This window comes from Loxodonta africana, chromosome 25 (assembly GCF_030014295.1).
Source record: "Loxodonta africana isolate mLoxAfr1 chromosome 25, mLoxAfr1.hap2, whole genome shotgun sequence".
Lineage (NCBI taxonomy): Eukaryota > Metazoa > Chordata > Mammalia > Proboscidea > Elephantidae > Loxodonta > Loxodonta africana.
The window spans coordinates 37,181,261-37,197,361 of NC_087366.1; the positions used below are offsets into that span (position 1 = coordinate 37,181,261).

At 36.3% G+C, this 16,101-nt stretch overlaps 1 protein-coding gene across 13 annotated transcripts in view; it reads right to left on the minus strand.

Moving 5' to 3' along the window:
* The window catches only part of LYST (lysosomal trafficking regulator), a 194,043-nt gene that overhangs the window by 60,311 nt on the left and 117,631 nt on the right, over positions 1 to 16,101 (minus strand). For 12 of the 13 annotated variants that reach the window (XR_010319418.1, XM_023549297.2, XM_064276698.1 and 9 more), the window contains 7 exons: positions 10,727 to 10,903; positions 10,087 to 10,163; positions 9,375 to 9,563; positions 7,337 to 7,482; positions 7,152 to 7,248; positions 3,401 to 3,462; positions 2,030 to 2,085 (listed from right to left, as the gene is read on the minus strand). Coding sequence is in view for 12 of the 13 variants with exons in the window: in XM_023549297.2 (XP_023405065.2) it covers positions 2,030 to 2,085; positions 3,401 to 3,462; positions 7,152 to 7,248; positions 7,337 to 7,482; positions 9,375 to 9,563; positions 10,087 to 10,163; positions 10,727 to 10,903 (804 nt within the window). In the remaining variant the exon portion in view is untranslated. The remainder of the gene's footprint in view (positions 1 to 2,029; positions 2,086 to 3,400; positions 3,463 to 7,151; positions 7,249 to 7,336; positions 7,483 to 9,374; positions 9,564 to 10,086; positions 10,164 to 10,726; positions 10,904 to 16,101) is intronic. The other variant, XM_064276703.1, reaches the window with a different exon arrangement.

Below are 16,101 nucleotides of genomic sequence, written 5' to 3' on the forward strand. Positions count from 1 at the left end.
TAATAATCTATATAACACAAGGAAGCCACTGTCACAGGGGGCACGAGGCATTTGTATACATATTTAACATGCAAGATAGCAAATATATAAGAAGTAAGAACAAATACTACAAAAGTACAGAGGAAAGAAGACTCTTTCAACCTATTAAAAAGCAAGGGCATTTTTAGGAGAGTTTAAAAGGAGGAAATGTCATCTCTTGGACCCAGACAAGTATCAACTCATGAATCAACTACTGAATTCCTTAGTTGATAAAAAGATAAACAACATAAAATATAATCCTGAAAAATAATATAACTGTATTTTTTATCAGCTGAAACAAGCCTTGTAGTAACTGTTATATAAATAAGAAAAGAATATCTATTGAATTTTTTTTTGGCTATTTTAAGTATTTTCATATTATTTGAAAAGATACAATTTTTTTTTCCTTTTTTTTAAATTGAACTTTAGATGAAGGTTTACAGAACTAGCTCCTCATTAAACAGTACACATTGTTTTATGATATTGGTTAACAACCCCACGACACGTCAACATTCTCCCTTCTCAACCCTGGGTTCCCTATTACCAGCTTTCCTGTCCCCTCCTGCCTTCTGGTCTTTGCCCCGTAGGCTGGTGTCACCTTTAGTCTTGTTTTGTTTTATGGACCTGTTTAATCTTTGGATAAAGGGTGAACCTCTGGAGTGACTTCATTATTGAGCTAAAGGGGTGTCCAGGGGCCATACTCTCAGGGTTTCTCTAGTCTCTGGTAGGCCAGTAAGTCTGGTCCTTTTTTTAAGTTAGAATTTTGTTCTACATTCTTCTCCAGCTCTGTTTGTTCTACATTTTTCTCTAGCTCTGTCAGTGGCAGTTGTGGGGCACCATCTAGTTGTACTGGATTCAGTCTGGGGGAGGCCATGGTAGTTGTGGTCCATTAGTCCTTTGGACTAATCTCCTTGTATCTTTAGTTTTCTTCATTTTTCCTTGCTCCCGAAGGGGTGCGACCAGTAAAGTATCTTAGATGGCTGCTCACAGGCTTTTAAGACTCCAGGTGCTACTCGCCAAAGTAGAACACAGAACATCTTCTTTATAAACTATGTTTTTTATGCCAGTTGAGCTAGATGTTCCCGAGATCTTGGTCCCCATAGCCCTCAGCCCAACAGTTTGGTCCCTCAGGGAGTCTGGATGCCTATGGAGCTTCCATGACCTTGCCTTGTACAAGCTGTGCTGGCTTCCCCAGTATTGTGCACTGTCTTACCCTTCACCAAAGTTACCACTTATCTATTGTCTATTTAGTGTTTTTCCATCTCCACCCCTCCCCTCCCTCATAACCATCAAAGATCGCTTCTTTTTGTGAAAACACAAAATTTTTATATTTAGGTGTTTCCTCACACAACCAAATTTTATGCTTTCACTCATTAAGTTTCTGAAATGAAATATGTATTCATCATTAAACCAGACATGATCTTATTTAGTGTATCCTTATACATTTCTGGCTTTAGAGCTTTTGTGAAACAAAAACCTACTTCCCCTATTACAGGAACCTCAAAACAATATACTGAAGGAGAGCAAGCTGTTTCAGATGGATTAAAAGCTTTACTCAGCAAAAAATGTGAGTTAAAAGTCTCTTCTGTTATTTTCTGATTAATACCAGAATTTCTGTAAGAGTAAAAATTATAATTGCTAAGCTATGTGAATATCAGAATTAAGATGTTCATTTATACAATACTTTCTTTTTGAAGGAAAAGGTACTTGATTGTAAACTGGGAATGGCAGGGAGTATTTATTTTGGTGCTGTTGAGGATAGTGATGAGAAGGAATGGACAGACACTGAAATAAGCACTTTAGAGTTTGACTCGTGAGATTAACTGCTATGAGACTTGGAATCTAAGCCAGAGAAGATGGCACGGTCTTCTTTTTAAAAAATGTCTGGCATACAGACCTATCTGCAATAAATGAATTCTAACAGTTCTGCCTGCTCTCTGGCTATACTGAATGTACACATTTTGGGAAGCTGCCGAGAGCTCTGTAGGTGCCCCCTTACGCATTTACTCACTGAGCTTTCAACTGCATCAGAAGCATTGTCTTCCACAAAATACATTCCACATTTGCCTGCAGAGAATAAATTGATACAAGACTTTAAAAATGTATACGCACTATGACCATATCTGAGTTGTAGCAGCGAAAAGCATGAGCTCTGGAGTCAGTCTGCCTGAATGAATTGGAATCTCAGCACCTAGAAACAGTTCCTGGTGCTCAATAAATATTTTTGAACGCTACCCATGGGATCTTACACAAGTTACTTAACCTCTTTGTGTCTTAGTTTCCTTGCCAAAAAAAATAGGTGAGAGGGTCCTATTTCAAAAAATTACTGGGGGAATTAAATTAGAAAATATGTAAAATGCTTATAATAGTGCCTGACACTCAGTCCTAAATGTTATTACTGTTATTCTTATATTACTAGTATATTGATTTGCTTCATTCAGTCACACACTGATTGAAGCCAAGTTGTAAACCAAATTTTTTTAGCAAAGAGGAATCCTTAATTATCTTGCTGATTGAGATGCTCAATAGAGCAGAATATAGCCTGTGAAAGGCTGGTGGTTGCTAACATATGCCCTGTTTCCATGTGAGGAGCTTCCCTGGGGTTCTCCACCTAGACGCTGGTCACTCGAGTCCTGGGGCTCCGTATCTTTGGAGGCTGCAGCTTTAGTCTACAGCATTGGCTCTCAAATTTCAGGTGCATCAGAATCACTGAAGGGCTTGTTAATCACTGGAGGCCTCACAGAACTTCAGATTCAGCAGGTCTAGGCCAGACGGAGAATGTTCATTTCTAAGAAATATGATGCTGATACTACTGGTTTGGGGACCATTAGTCTAGAGTTTACAAACCGGTTCTTTAAGAGAACAGAGATCAAGTGGTATAACTTTATTTCTTCATATCTGAGAAAAAAATTTCCCAGCAAATGCCACTATACAGGTATCTATGGATTGACAATCTTGTCCTTTCTCTCACAAGCACAATAGAGAATATACGTTATGGACAATCTCGAGGTGAATACATTTTATGCATAGGTATATCAGTTAAAACAGTAGGCATATATCAATACTTTTCACTTTAAAAAATCTAAATTGATACAGAATCAAAGGAATCATTAAAAATAAAAATGTATACTCATGTAGAAAGTCAACTTTGTAAAAATTAAAATGCTACTCATTTGCTTTTTAGAAAATAAGATGTCATTTCTTCACATTCCTGAGTCATATGCATTATACATGACATTAACACAAAATAACTTATGTGATGTTAGACAAAGTTGTCTGATTTAATGGCAATGTTTCTTAAAAATAAAAAAAAAAACTTCAAACAATCTAAGAATAAAATAAGGCAGGGTAAAGTGTGCGAAACTCTTCAAATTTGACTTACCTAGTAACAATTCACCAGCTGTCTCTCTAGATGGTGCAACACTGATACATCTTCGATTCACTCTGTCAAAACATAGTCAAAATTACTATGATTAAATGGTTTGACCAATTTTAGTGAGCATAAGCTTTATTTTATCTACTAAAAGATTTTAGCAAAGCAGACTAGCATAAGAGGTCTCATCAAAACCCACATAAAAATACTATCTCATTTTTCAACATTCTTGTAGAAGAGAAAATGACTAAAACTTTTAGAAAAAGCTAATAATCCTTATGTCCTCTATGCAGCATACAGGCATTTAGTTATTTAAAAGAGACTCCAATAGTTCACATTTTCCATTAAATGAGGAAGCACTGGTTTACACCTCTGACATTTCAAACATAGAAAAGACGCCCAGTATTTTAGGAAAAACAAAGGATCTGGAGCCAGAAAAGTTTCTCTATTTTTCAGTCGAGTCACTTATCTTCTTAGAGTCTTAGTTTTTTCATTTATAAAATGGTCATGGTAATAATAATGGCCGCTATAACAACGATAATATTACCAATAAAAAACCCAGTTGCCGTGGAGTTGATTCTGACTCATGGTGAGCCCATGCGTTTCAGAGTAGAACTGTCCTCCACAGAGCTTTCAGAGGCTGTGCTCTCGCATTGCAGATCATCGGTCCCTTATTCTGAGGCGCTTCTGGGTAGATTTGAAGCACCAACTTTCTGGTGAGTAGCTAAGTGTTTGAGCCACCCAGGGACTCCAATATTATCAATAGTTAACAGATACTGACCTATTTAATACTCTCAGCAATGCTATTCTATCTTGGGTTTTGTTATTTTCCCCATTTAATAGGTGAAGATACTGACACAGAGAGGCTAAGTAACTTGCCAAAATCAGACAGCTAATAAGGGGAGGAGCCAAATTTGAACCTTTAATCACTATACTCTATTTCTTCTTGATGATACCATCACCAGCTCTATTTCACAGTGTTTAGAAAAGTCAATTATAAAAATATACAGAATACAAAACAAACGCTGGTAAGGATGTGGGGTGACTGTAATCATTATGCACTGCTGGTGAGACTGTAAAATGGTACAACTAACATGGAAAATGGTATGGCACTTCCTCACAAAGACAAATAGAAATACCTTATAATTCAGCAATCTCACTCCTAGGCATGTACCCTACGGATCTAATACAAGAGATACAGAACAGACATACGCACACCTATGTTCATTGCAGCACTATTCACAATAGCAAAAAGATGGAAACAACTTAAGTGCCCAAATGGATAAACAAAATGTGGTACATACACACAATAAGAAGCAGCCCTGGTGATGCAGTGGTTAAAGCACTCAGCTACTAACTGAAAGCTCAGCGGTTCAAACCCACCAGCTGCTCCACAAGAGAGAGATGTGACAGTCTGCTTCGGTAAAGATTTACAGCCTTGGAACCCTATGGGGCAGTTCTAGTCTGTCCTGTAGGGTCCTTAAGAGTCAGAATAGGCTTGACGGCAGTGGGTCTGGTTTTTTTTTGGGCGAGGGGGACATACAATGGAATACTACGCAGCCATAAAGAATAATGATGAGTCCTTGAAACTTCTTATCATGTAGATGAATCTGGAGGGTATTATACTGAGTGAAATAAGTCAATCACAAAAGGACAAATATAATCATACTTTTATAAGAAGACAAGAATAGATATATATATAAAGAGACTAATGCTTATTGGTGGTTACCAGGTGTCTCAGTTATCTAGTGCTGCCATAACAGAAATACTACAAGTGGATGGCTTTAAAGAGGAATTTATTCTCTCACAGTCTAGTAGGGGAAGGCTTTCTCTCTCTGTCGGCTCTGGAGGAAGATTCTTTGTCATCAATCTTCCCCTGGTCAAGGAGCTCCTCAGGTGCAGGGACCCCAGGTCCAAAGGACATGCTCTGCTCCTGGTGCTGCTTTCTTGGTGGTATGAGGTCCCCAACTCTCTGCCTCCCTTTCATCTCTTGAGAGATAAAGGGTAGTGCAGGCCACACCCCAGGAAAACTCCCTTTACCTTGGATCAGGGAGGTGACCTGAGTAAGGGTGGTGTTACGATTCCACCCTAATCCTCTCAACATAAAATTACAATCACGAAATGGAGGACAACCACATAATACTGGGAATCATAGCCTAACCAAGTTGATACACATATTTTGGGGGGGACATAATTCAATCCATGACACCAGGGGTAGGGGGCACTCTTGAGATAGTAGACGCGTGTTATTTTTGGTGATGGGAAAGGTAGTATCAAATGTGGATGAAGTACACACAGACTGATCAAGGTAAACAATGTTAACAAGAAGTGCACAAGAGAAAAGGATGTTTTTGGTAAAGGATATGACAAATATAATTTTGCAATAACACCAACAACCAAAACATATATATATAGGCATGTATGTGTACAGGTATGAATATGTAGGTACATATGTGTGCACAGGTACATGTATCTATAGGCATATGTACATACAAGCATGTATGTGCATGCATGTATATTATGGGGACACAGTTGCTGGTACTTCTTAGACATAAACAAATACTTCAGTAGAGTGTTTTCTGGGTTTGAAGGCTTAGGACCACAGTCTCGTGGGACAACTCAGTTAATTGGCATAATATAGTTCATAAAGAATATGTTCTACATCCTAATGTGGTGAGTAGAGTCTGGGGTCTTAAACGCTTGTGAGTGGCCATCTAAGACACAACTTTTGGTCTACTCATCGAGAACAAAAGAAAAAAAAGGAAAGCAAAGACTCAAGAGAAAAAAGTAGTCTATAGGGCTAATGGAAACCCTGGTGGGGTAGACGTTAAGAGTTTAGCTGCTAACTAAAACGTCAGTAGTTCAAATCCACCAGGTACTCCCTTGGAAACCCTATGGGGGCAGTTCTACTCTGTCCTGTAGGGTAACTATGGATTGAAATCGACTTGATGGCAATGGGTTTTTTTTTTTTTTTTCAGTAGGGCTAACAATCTACATGAACCATGGCCTCATCTATTCTGAGACCAGAAGAACTAAATGGTGCCTGGCTACCATTACTGAGTGTTCTGGTCAGGGCCACAATAGACGGATTTCAACAGAACAGGAGAAAAATGTGGAACAGAACTGAAATTCTTAAAAGATCCAGACTAACTGGACTGGTTGAGTCTAGAGGACTCTCCAAGACTACTGTCCCGAGATACTCTTTAAACCTTAAACCAAAATTATCCTTTGAAGGCACCTTTTAGTTAAATAACAAATTGGCTCATAAAATAAAGAATATCACTTATGAGTAATGAGCTCCTTTAGAAAATCATCTGTATGAGGCCAAATGGTCAAAAATTAATCTAAAGCAGAGATAAGAAGATAAGAGGACAGGGAAACTAGAGTACTGGAAATAGTACAACCAGAATGGAGTAAAAGAGAATGATGACACATTGTGAAAAATGTAACCAGTATCACTTAATAATTTGTGTGGAAATTGTTAAAAGGAAACCTAATCTGCTGTGTAAACTTTCACTTTATACACAATAAAATGTTATTAAAAAAAAAAAATACAGACTCCAATGAATGCTTGCTATCAGAAATCTCATTTCCTTTTGGATTTTAGCCATTCAACAATGTCCTCTCCTGAGCCACATTTAGAACCTTTCATAAAACCACAACATTATCTAAAATAAATATTGAATAAACAGTACAATGAGCTATTAAAATCTTTAACTCCTTCAACAAGAGAGGCAAGGTCTTATGGATTCAAATTTACCTTATAGATTCACTTGCAGCTTTGTCTTTTACAGTGGAAGAGAAAGAAGAATGAGTTTTGTCTTCAAATAGGTAAGAGAGCGGTGGTTTGACAAGATCTGTTGAGGAAAACAAATACATATTATCTTTATCTAATGACAGAGTTATCTGTTATATTTACATGTCGAGCGAAGAAGCCACTGTTACCTTCTGATTTCTGTCTGTCCCGGAGGAGGTACTTATTTGGAATAGTTAAATAACATCTCTGTAAACGCCTCCGCTCTCGATTTGGTCCTTCTGTTGGATCCAACTGCCAGGAGGCTGGATAGTAGATGGGGTCATACCAGACTGCTCTGAGAGTGAAAGTGAAGATTGTTTTAAGTGGCAATCTGAAGACCGTTTATCTTGACTAGTGAAAATGCATATCCATAGAACATGCATTCTGAATCTTAGCCTCCCAGTTTCCCTTCTGAGGGCAACTTCTGCTACCAGTTTTTTCATCTAGTAATTTTTTAAAAAGTTATACCATGAATACTATGAACACTTTAGCACCAGGTATAAACACATTAGATTTAATATGGTTAGCAAAAGAACAAATCCATTTTCCAAATTAATTTTTCACATTTCCCATTTTGTCTAATGTAACTCAACTCAAATTTGTTCATTTTTATGGCATAAATCACATTTTAAAAAAGATTTAAAATAAATTTATATTTTAAAAATGAAAAAGTAATAAAACCATACTAAGAAAAGTTTTAGAAATACATAAGAAAAAGAATCACCCTTGCTCTTTGTTAACCTAAACACACTAAATACCAGTCATGGTTATTTTCTGTCATCCTTTTTTTCCCATGCATCTGTTTTGAACTTACAGTTATAACCATTATGTATACATGTTTCTATATCCTGTCTTCTTTCACTGAATACAGTATAATCTTTATTATCACTTCAAATGGCTACCTAATATTCCATTGAGTGGATTAATCACAATGCATTTAATGATATTACTATTATTATGTATTTAAGTTGTTTCCAATTCATTTACTAGCACAAATAATGCAGAGATAAAAACTTTTGCTTAATGTTTTTCCATATTTTGAATTTTTCCTTAAAACAGAATCACTAAAATAGGATAACTAGAGCTAGAAATAAAATATCTGTAGGGTTTCTGACATATACTGTCAAAGTGTACAATGCCACCAAAGCTCTGATTAAGGGTTAGGGTACACTTCTGTAGCTCTCTTCTTTAGCACCTGAAAAAAAAATTTTTTTTTAAACCATAAAAGGTAAAATATGGTATCTACAGGTCTTAAAAAAACAAATAAACAGATTAGCCTGTAAAAATCAAACCAAACTCACTGCTGTTGAGTCAATCCTGACTCAGAGTGACCCTACACGAAGAGTAGAGCTGCCCCATAGTGTTTCCAAGGTTGTAATCTTTACATAAGCAGGCTGCAACATCTTTTTCCAGAGGAGCCGCTGGTGGATTTGAACTGCCACCTGGGCTCCTTAAATTAGCCTCTAGCAATGTCTTTGATATACTTGCTGAAAATACATTTCCAATTTTTTAAGTGTTGTTAAATTTGTTAAATATACTGGAAAAAATTAATGTTCAAATCCATTGACTCTCTTCTTTGAAGTTTCTTCTATTATTTCTGAGCTTAGAAAGTTATCTATCCTTCAAAGAATTGATAAATGCCCGATTGTGCTTTAGAAACGTTTTGAGTTTAACTCTTTTACCCATCTGGAAGTCACGTTAGTGCGTACGGGTTAGTATATTTTAGCACTCCAAAGTCATATTCATTCCCCAGTTATCTTAACCAAATTTACGGAATAATACTAATTTCCCTTTTTTGATTATTAGTGATGCAACTTTATTTTTAAAAAATGGTATTACCAAAGTCTTAGAAACTAAGATCTATTTCTCAACTATACTGTTTCAATGATTTCTCTCTTTTTTTTTTTTGCAAAGACCATACTGTTTAAATTCAAGTCAATTTTACAGATTTTATTCTTTCTCCATTACCCTCCCCCCGCCAAAGAATTAGAAAAAATATTTTCATATGATTATCCTTTAAGGTGAAATAAGTCACAAATGATTAAACAAAAATATTTAAACTAATGAAAAAAATCTTATGTATCTAACTGTGGAATAAACAGAATGTTTAACATCCATATATAAAATATTCACTTGAGACAATCTAAAAACATCCTCCCTGCTATTGAGTCCTCCTAGTTTGCTTACCTATCATGGGTCAGTTGTTGAATAAGTTCCTGCCAATGTCTGCTGGCACTCAGATCTATTTTATACATTCCTCTGATATGCTGAATCACCTTTTTTCTCTCAATTCCTTGGGAGAGTGATACAGCCTGGGTGATATCTGCAGCTATTTTAGATATATCTTTTGATTTTGAATCTAGACGCTGAAAGAGACTAAATAAACAGTAAGACATTCATCAGTTAAGCTTATGCAGAACATTAAATATATATCAAAACATAATACTTTAACTTCTAAAAGACATGACATTTCTAAAATATAACATCTGTCTTAGTTATCTAGTGCTGCTATAACAGAAATGCCACAAATGGGGGCTGTAACAAAACAGAAATTTATTTTCTCACACTTAGGAGGTTAGAAGTCCGAATTCAGGGCACTGACTCGAGGGGAACATTTTCTCTCTCTTCTGGCTCTGGGGGGAGGTCCTTGTCTTTTCAGCTTCTATTCCTTCATGTGGCAAGGAATCTATCTTCCCCCATCTATGCTTCTCTTGCTTGCTTGTTTAATCTCTTTTATATCTCAAAAGAGATTGATTTAAGGCATACCCTACACTAATCCTGTCTCATTAACATAAAAAGAATCCCCATTCTCAAATGGGATTAAAACCACAGGCACAGAGGTTAGGATTTACAACACATACTTTGGGGTGACACAATTCAATCTATAACAAAATCCTACCTTTGTTGATTATTATTAACTGTTTTCTGCCAGGTGGCTTTATTCACACCCTCTTCAGTTTCATATTTCTTTTGTTCCTAAAAGATTTAGATAATGATATACTATATAAACTTTATTTTTCCTTATTGAACATTGGCACAGAGTCCAACAAACTAATTTTAAAACCAAGTTAATACCAAAAAAAAAAAAAAAAATTTGTCTCCAGGAGACCAAGATATTAAAACCCCTGAAATAATGTTAAAATTTCCCTTTGTTCCCCTATAATTTGGGTGCAGATATTAGGGTAGAATAGTTAGCCAGGGTTGCCAAACCTGATGGGTTTATGCAGTTGGTTGCTTCCTTACTTTGCTTTTTCATTAAAGAGCCCATAATTCAAGTTTTATGCTTCAACTTGCTTACCACCATAACATAAAAATCTTTCCATCATTGATGGATAAAAATGATCATACAGAATAAAACTCTCCTTAAAATAAGCCTGTTTTTTCCATAATACTAGTAAAATCACAGTAAAAAGCGATATAAAGTAAAAACATTTTTTTCAAGATTATCATAAATGATAATTTAAAGAAGATATTTCAATTATCCTTTAATTATCTCCAAAGGAATCTCCTAAGAAACAAGTATGGTTTCCCTGACTTACCTCTTTGATCATCTTAATAAGGTCTGACTTCGTTGCTACACTAGGGGGGCTGCATTTATGACCACATAATTTTAACGCATTCATAAGCAATTCTGCTGTGTCCAGTTCTTCTTTAGTCAACTCATCTTGGTGATTATGCATCAACTCTGACAAATACAAAACTAACTTTGCTCCATGCTGTAAAAAAAAAAAAAAAGTAAATTTTCTAGTAATAAAGAATTTTTATTTCTTCATTTACATATTTAACAGTAATTAAATCATATTCCTAGATTTACTTAACTATAAAGGTAATTTATAGAATAAATTCACTATAATAAATTAGAACCAAATTATTTGTCATTTTCATTACAAATGAACAAAAAAACCTAGTTTGCAAATCTATTTTAAAGAGATCTCTCTTCTTATTGAAACCATTTCTAAAACCTAACTTCTAGATAAATTTAAAATTATCAGTGATAGAGATGCAAGTATGTCATAAAACTGGTACTGAGTAACTTTCTTGCTGGCAACTTTGTTTAAAAGAGTGTTGTGGAAGTTGAGTCTGTTAGGAAACTGGTGATTATAATCTCACTCTTCTCCCCACCCCTACCTCCAACACACAAACTTTACTGGCATAGTTTTAAAAACATTTATATTTTTCACCTGTATTAGGCTGCTGTGTGCCATCAACTCAAAGCAACCCTATAAGACAGAGCGGAACTGCCCCATAGGGCTTCCTGGGCTGTAATCTTCACAAGAGCAGATCAGGAGGTCTTTTCTCCCATGGAGCAACTGGTGGGACCTTTCAATTAGCAACCAAGCGCTTACCCACTGCGCCACAAGGGTTCCTTTATCCTCACAAACTTGCTGCCATCGAGTCGATTCCGACTTAACAGCGACCCTACAGGACAGAGTAGACCTGTCCCATAGGGTTCTAAAGAGCGCCTGGTAGATTTAAGCTGCTGACCATTTGGTTAGCAGCTGTAGCAATTAACCACTACGTCACCAGGGTTTCTTCTTTTATGTTGGCTGACACATACATGATATCATGTATCACCCCATAAATCACTTGTTGCTCGCAAAGGGATAAGCACAGGAGAGATTTAGCATCACCACCGTAAACCAGTGATCAGTCTTAGCATCACTACTAGTGGTATCACCAGGCACGTATTTCCTGATATGATGCAATATAACATATACAGCATCATTTATGAAGTCTTGTTGCCAAAAATACTTGGCCTGAATCTAATAAAGCCTTCAGATCTAATTCTAACTTACAGGTAATACAGGAGATAAAGGGTCAAGTTAAATGACATCATGTGGAAACAACCAGATAAATCCAGAAGTTGGTCCAGTCTCTTCAAGACAATGTCATGGAAAAACAAGTTTGTGTGGAGACTATTCCAGATTAAAAGAGATCCAAGAAACATATAAACCAAATGAAATGCATGATCCGGTTGGGTCTGGTTTAAATAAACTAGCTATAAAAAATATTTTTGGGAAAATTAGAGAAATTTGATTATTTACTTGATATTTGATGACATTAGGGAATTACTGCTAACTTTTTAAGATGTAATAATGCTGTTACAGTTACATATGAAAATGTCTTCTCAAAAAATGATTTAGAGGTAAAATGTCATGATGTCTATAACTTATTTCAAATACTTCAGAAAAATAAATAAAACTAATATGATAAAAATATGAATAGCTGTTAACTCTGGGTGATGGTTACGGCATTCACTATACTATTCTCTCTACTTCTCTTTGTATGTTTGAAAATTTTCATGGTAAAAGGTAAAGTAGGCAAGCCAGCTTTGGGGGAAAGAATGATAGAGAAAATTTGCTAAAGGAATATAGGGAACAAACTTGGAGTAAAGGACAATAATTCTTAGTTTTTTTCAGAGAAAAATGAACTAGAAGGGAAACCTGTGATTAAGGTAAGAGAATTATCCATGCTGTAGGTATTACACTTGATTGTAATGTGTACAGTATTATTTAGACATTAATTTTGCCAATAAATTAAACATGTATATTTTATTTTAAAATCTGCATTGATACAAATTCCATTCCACTTGGCTTTATGACATTTTAAACTGTGAATAGTACTAAATGTCAACTAATGGATTTGGAAACGATTACATTTTGGGTGATATTTAAGTTAACATGCTGAATCACATCAGGTCACTTCCCAGAAGCATAAGATGAACATATGCAATGGTAAAAACAGCAAAGCTCATTTTAATACAACATTTTAAATTAGTCAGGAGACAGCTGCTATCTGACCAAAAGAGAAAAATGAACAGATGCTCTGTGAGTAAACGGCCTGGAGAGTTGGCAAATAAAGAAAACTGCTATGTGACTAGAATATTTTCATATGCATGTCTTAAAGGTAATGCTCTTTCTGTAACTTTAAAAAGATTTCAGTTTAGTATTCAATGACATTCTATCAGAAATGTTTTTATTCATTCTGAATATCTAAAGAAACATGATTTTCTCAACCACTAAAGTTGTTTTTAATATATCATTTTAACAATCTTATCAATCATTTGATTGTAATTCCTGGGACTATAAAATGTGATATTGGGGATAGACACAAAAAATCTTGTTTTGTTTTTAGCTCTTTAGAAACTGATTTAAGGAATTGAATCTATTAAACATGAATCCTTAGAAAATAATAAAATTCTAAAATGTGTAAAATAAAATGCTCAATGAGGGTTCTAAGAAGGAGGAGTTCTAAGTGGACTAAAAAAGGTGAGGAAGGTTCTGAAGGAGGTGGAAAGCGAGCTGGGTATAAGCGATACGGACAGAACGCGCATACAGACAGACGAAAGGAGGGAGGCACGTCATGCCAGTAGACAACAGGACTAAAGCAGCATTGCAGCAGGAAATCACAGGATGTGACGGTGTGCCAGAGACAAGGAGGAGACTATGTTGAAAAGAGGAAAGGTTACAGACGGGAGAACCCGTCAGAATAAAGTTGTGGTGGTAGAAAAGAAGGCCATGGCTTTAAAAGTCAGGCAGATTGCAAATGGAATACAGCTTTTATATAGCTGTGAAAAGGAATGAGGAAGGTCTTCATATATATGGTATGGCCTCTAGGGAATACTGTGAAGTGAAAAAGTAAGTTGCAAAAGAGTGTATATAGTTCGTTGTCTTTCCTTTTGTTGACAAGAGGGTAATAATGTGTTTATATATATATATTTAAAATCCTGAGTTATGAATTAAAAAAACCTGGGTTCATAATGACAATGCAAAAATAAAATGTATATACATGCACATATACATGCAGATTTATTTATATCTTCAAGAGAAATAAAAAACAAATAAAGATAGTTACCTACTGGGAGAGGAAAAAGTCATCAACGAATAAATGGATAAACCAAATGTGGTAAATACATACAATGGAATATTACTCAGCCATAAAGAGAAATGAAGTTCTGATACATGCTACGACATGAATCTTGAAAACATTATGCAGAGTGAAGTCAGTCAGTCACAAAATACTGTATGATCCCACTTACATAATATATCTAGAATAGGCAAATGTATAGGGACCAAGGTTTATTAGTGGTTTATTAGGGCACGGTGGTTAAGCACCTGGCTGCTAACCGAAAGGTCAACAGTTTGAACCTGCTCTGTGGTAGAAAGATGTGGCAGGCTGCTTCTGTAAAGATTCACAGCCTTGGAAACCCTATGTGACAGTTCTACTGTGTTCTATAGGGTCACTATGAGTCAGAATCAACTTGATGGCAACAGGTTTGGTTTTTTTGTTTGTTTTACCAGTGGTGGGAGGAAGAGGAAAAGAGGGAGTCATTGCTTAGAGGGCAATTAGTTCTCATCAAGGGTTATGGAAAAATTTGGAAATGAATAGTGGTGGTGATTACACAAATAATGAATGTAATTAATGTCAATAAATTGTTGAGATGGCAAATGTTTTGATATATGTATTTTTACCACAATAAAAAAGGGGAGAATACCTGTCCTTTCTCATATAATCACCCATCACTTTCTTTATTGAGGTATACCCTACAGGGAGCCCTGGTGGCATAGTGGTTAAGAGCTCAGCTGCCAACCAAAAGGTCAGCAGTTCAAGTCCACCAGGACTCTTTGAAAACCTTCTTTAGCAGTTCTACTCTGTCCTATAGGGTCGCTATGAGTTGGGATTGACTCGATGGCAATGCATTTGGTTTGGTTGGTTCTATACTTTACAGAGCCCTGGTGGTGCAATGGCTGACACGCTCAGCTGCTAACTGAAATGTGAGCAGTTCAAACCAGGGCTTTGAACTGGCTCTGCCCAGTTCAATCATGGCCAATGAAGCAAAACCCAAATGGACCCAAATTTTTAAAATGTGGGTGAACTGTAATGGTAACTGGAAAGGGAAAAATTAGGGGTGAAAGCTCTGCTAGAAGCTTATTTTCCCTTTTAGAAAACAGGAGCAGCATGAGCACTGCCTAGCAACCCAATCTCTTGACTGGCAGAGTCTGAAACAGCAGTGCCCTACTCAAAGATTGCTGCCCACTGCACCATTGTGAATGTGCGTCGCTCTCCATAGTCCTGGCAATAATCCAGCCTCCTGTATAAGGCTCCTGAAAGGACTCAACACATCTCAAGTCTCCCATGCCAGGGCTTCAATTCAATTTTTCCGGTTCCATTCGTCATTCTGTTTCACCCAAATTTAAAAAATTTGGGTCTGTTCTGATTTCACTTTGTCAGCCATGACTGAACTAGTTCGAACCATTTTGAAGCCCTGGTTCAAATCCACCGGCAGCTCAGCAGGAGAAAAGACTTGGCGATCTGCTCCCTTAAAGATTTGATTACAGCCCAGGAAACTCTATGCAGCAGTTCTACTCTGTCATAGTAGGGTCTCTATGAGTCAGAATCGGTGACCCACAACAATACTATACACACAATAAAATGCACAAATATTTAGTGTTCATTTCTATGGGTTTTGACACCTGCATACACCTATGTAACTACATTTTTATCACCCCAGAAAATTCCCCGTGCCCTGTTTCAGTCAACTCCTCTCTCACCCCTCTCCTCTCCACAGACACTACTGTCCTGACTTCTATCACTATATTTTAGTCTTGCCTGTTCTTGGACTTCATACGAATGGAATCACAGAGCATGTGCCCTTTTGTTTTTGGCTGCCACTTTCACAAACACACAATGTTTTTGAGAATCAACCACAATGTTAGGTGTATTAGTAGTTTGTTCCTTTTTATCGCCATATAGCAGTTTATTATAGAAATATATCACAATCTATTTATATATTTCTCCTGTTGTTAGGCATTTGTATTGTTTCAAGTTTTTTGGCCATTATAAAAAGAGGTTGCCATGAATATTCTTATACAGGTCTTTTTTGGACATATGTCTTAATTTCTCCTGGGCAAAT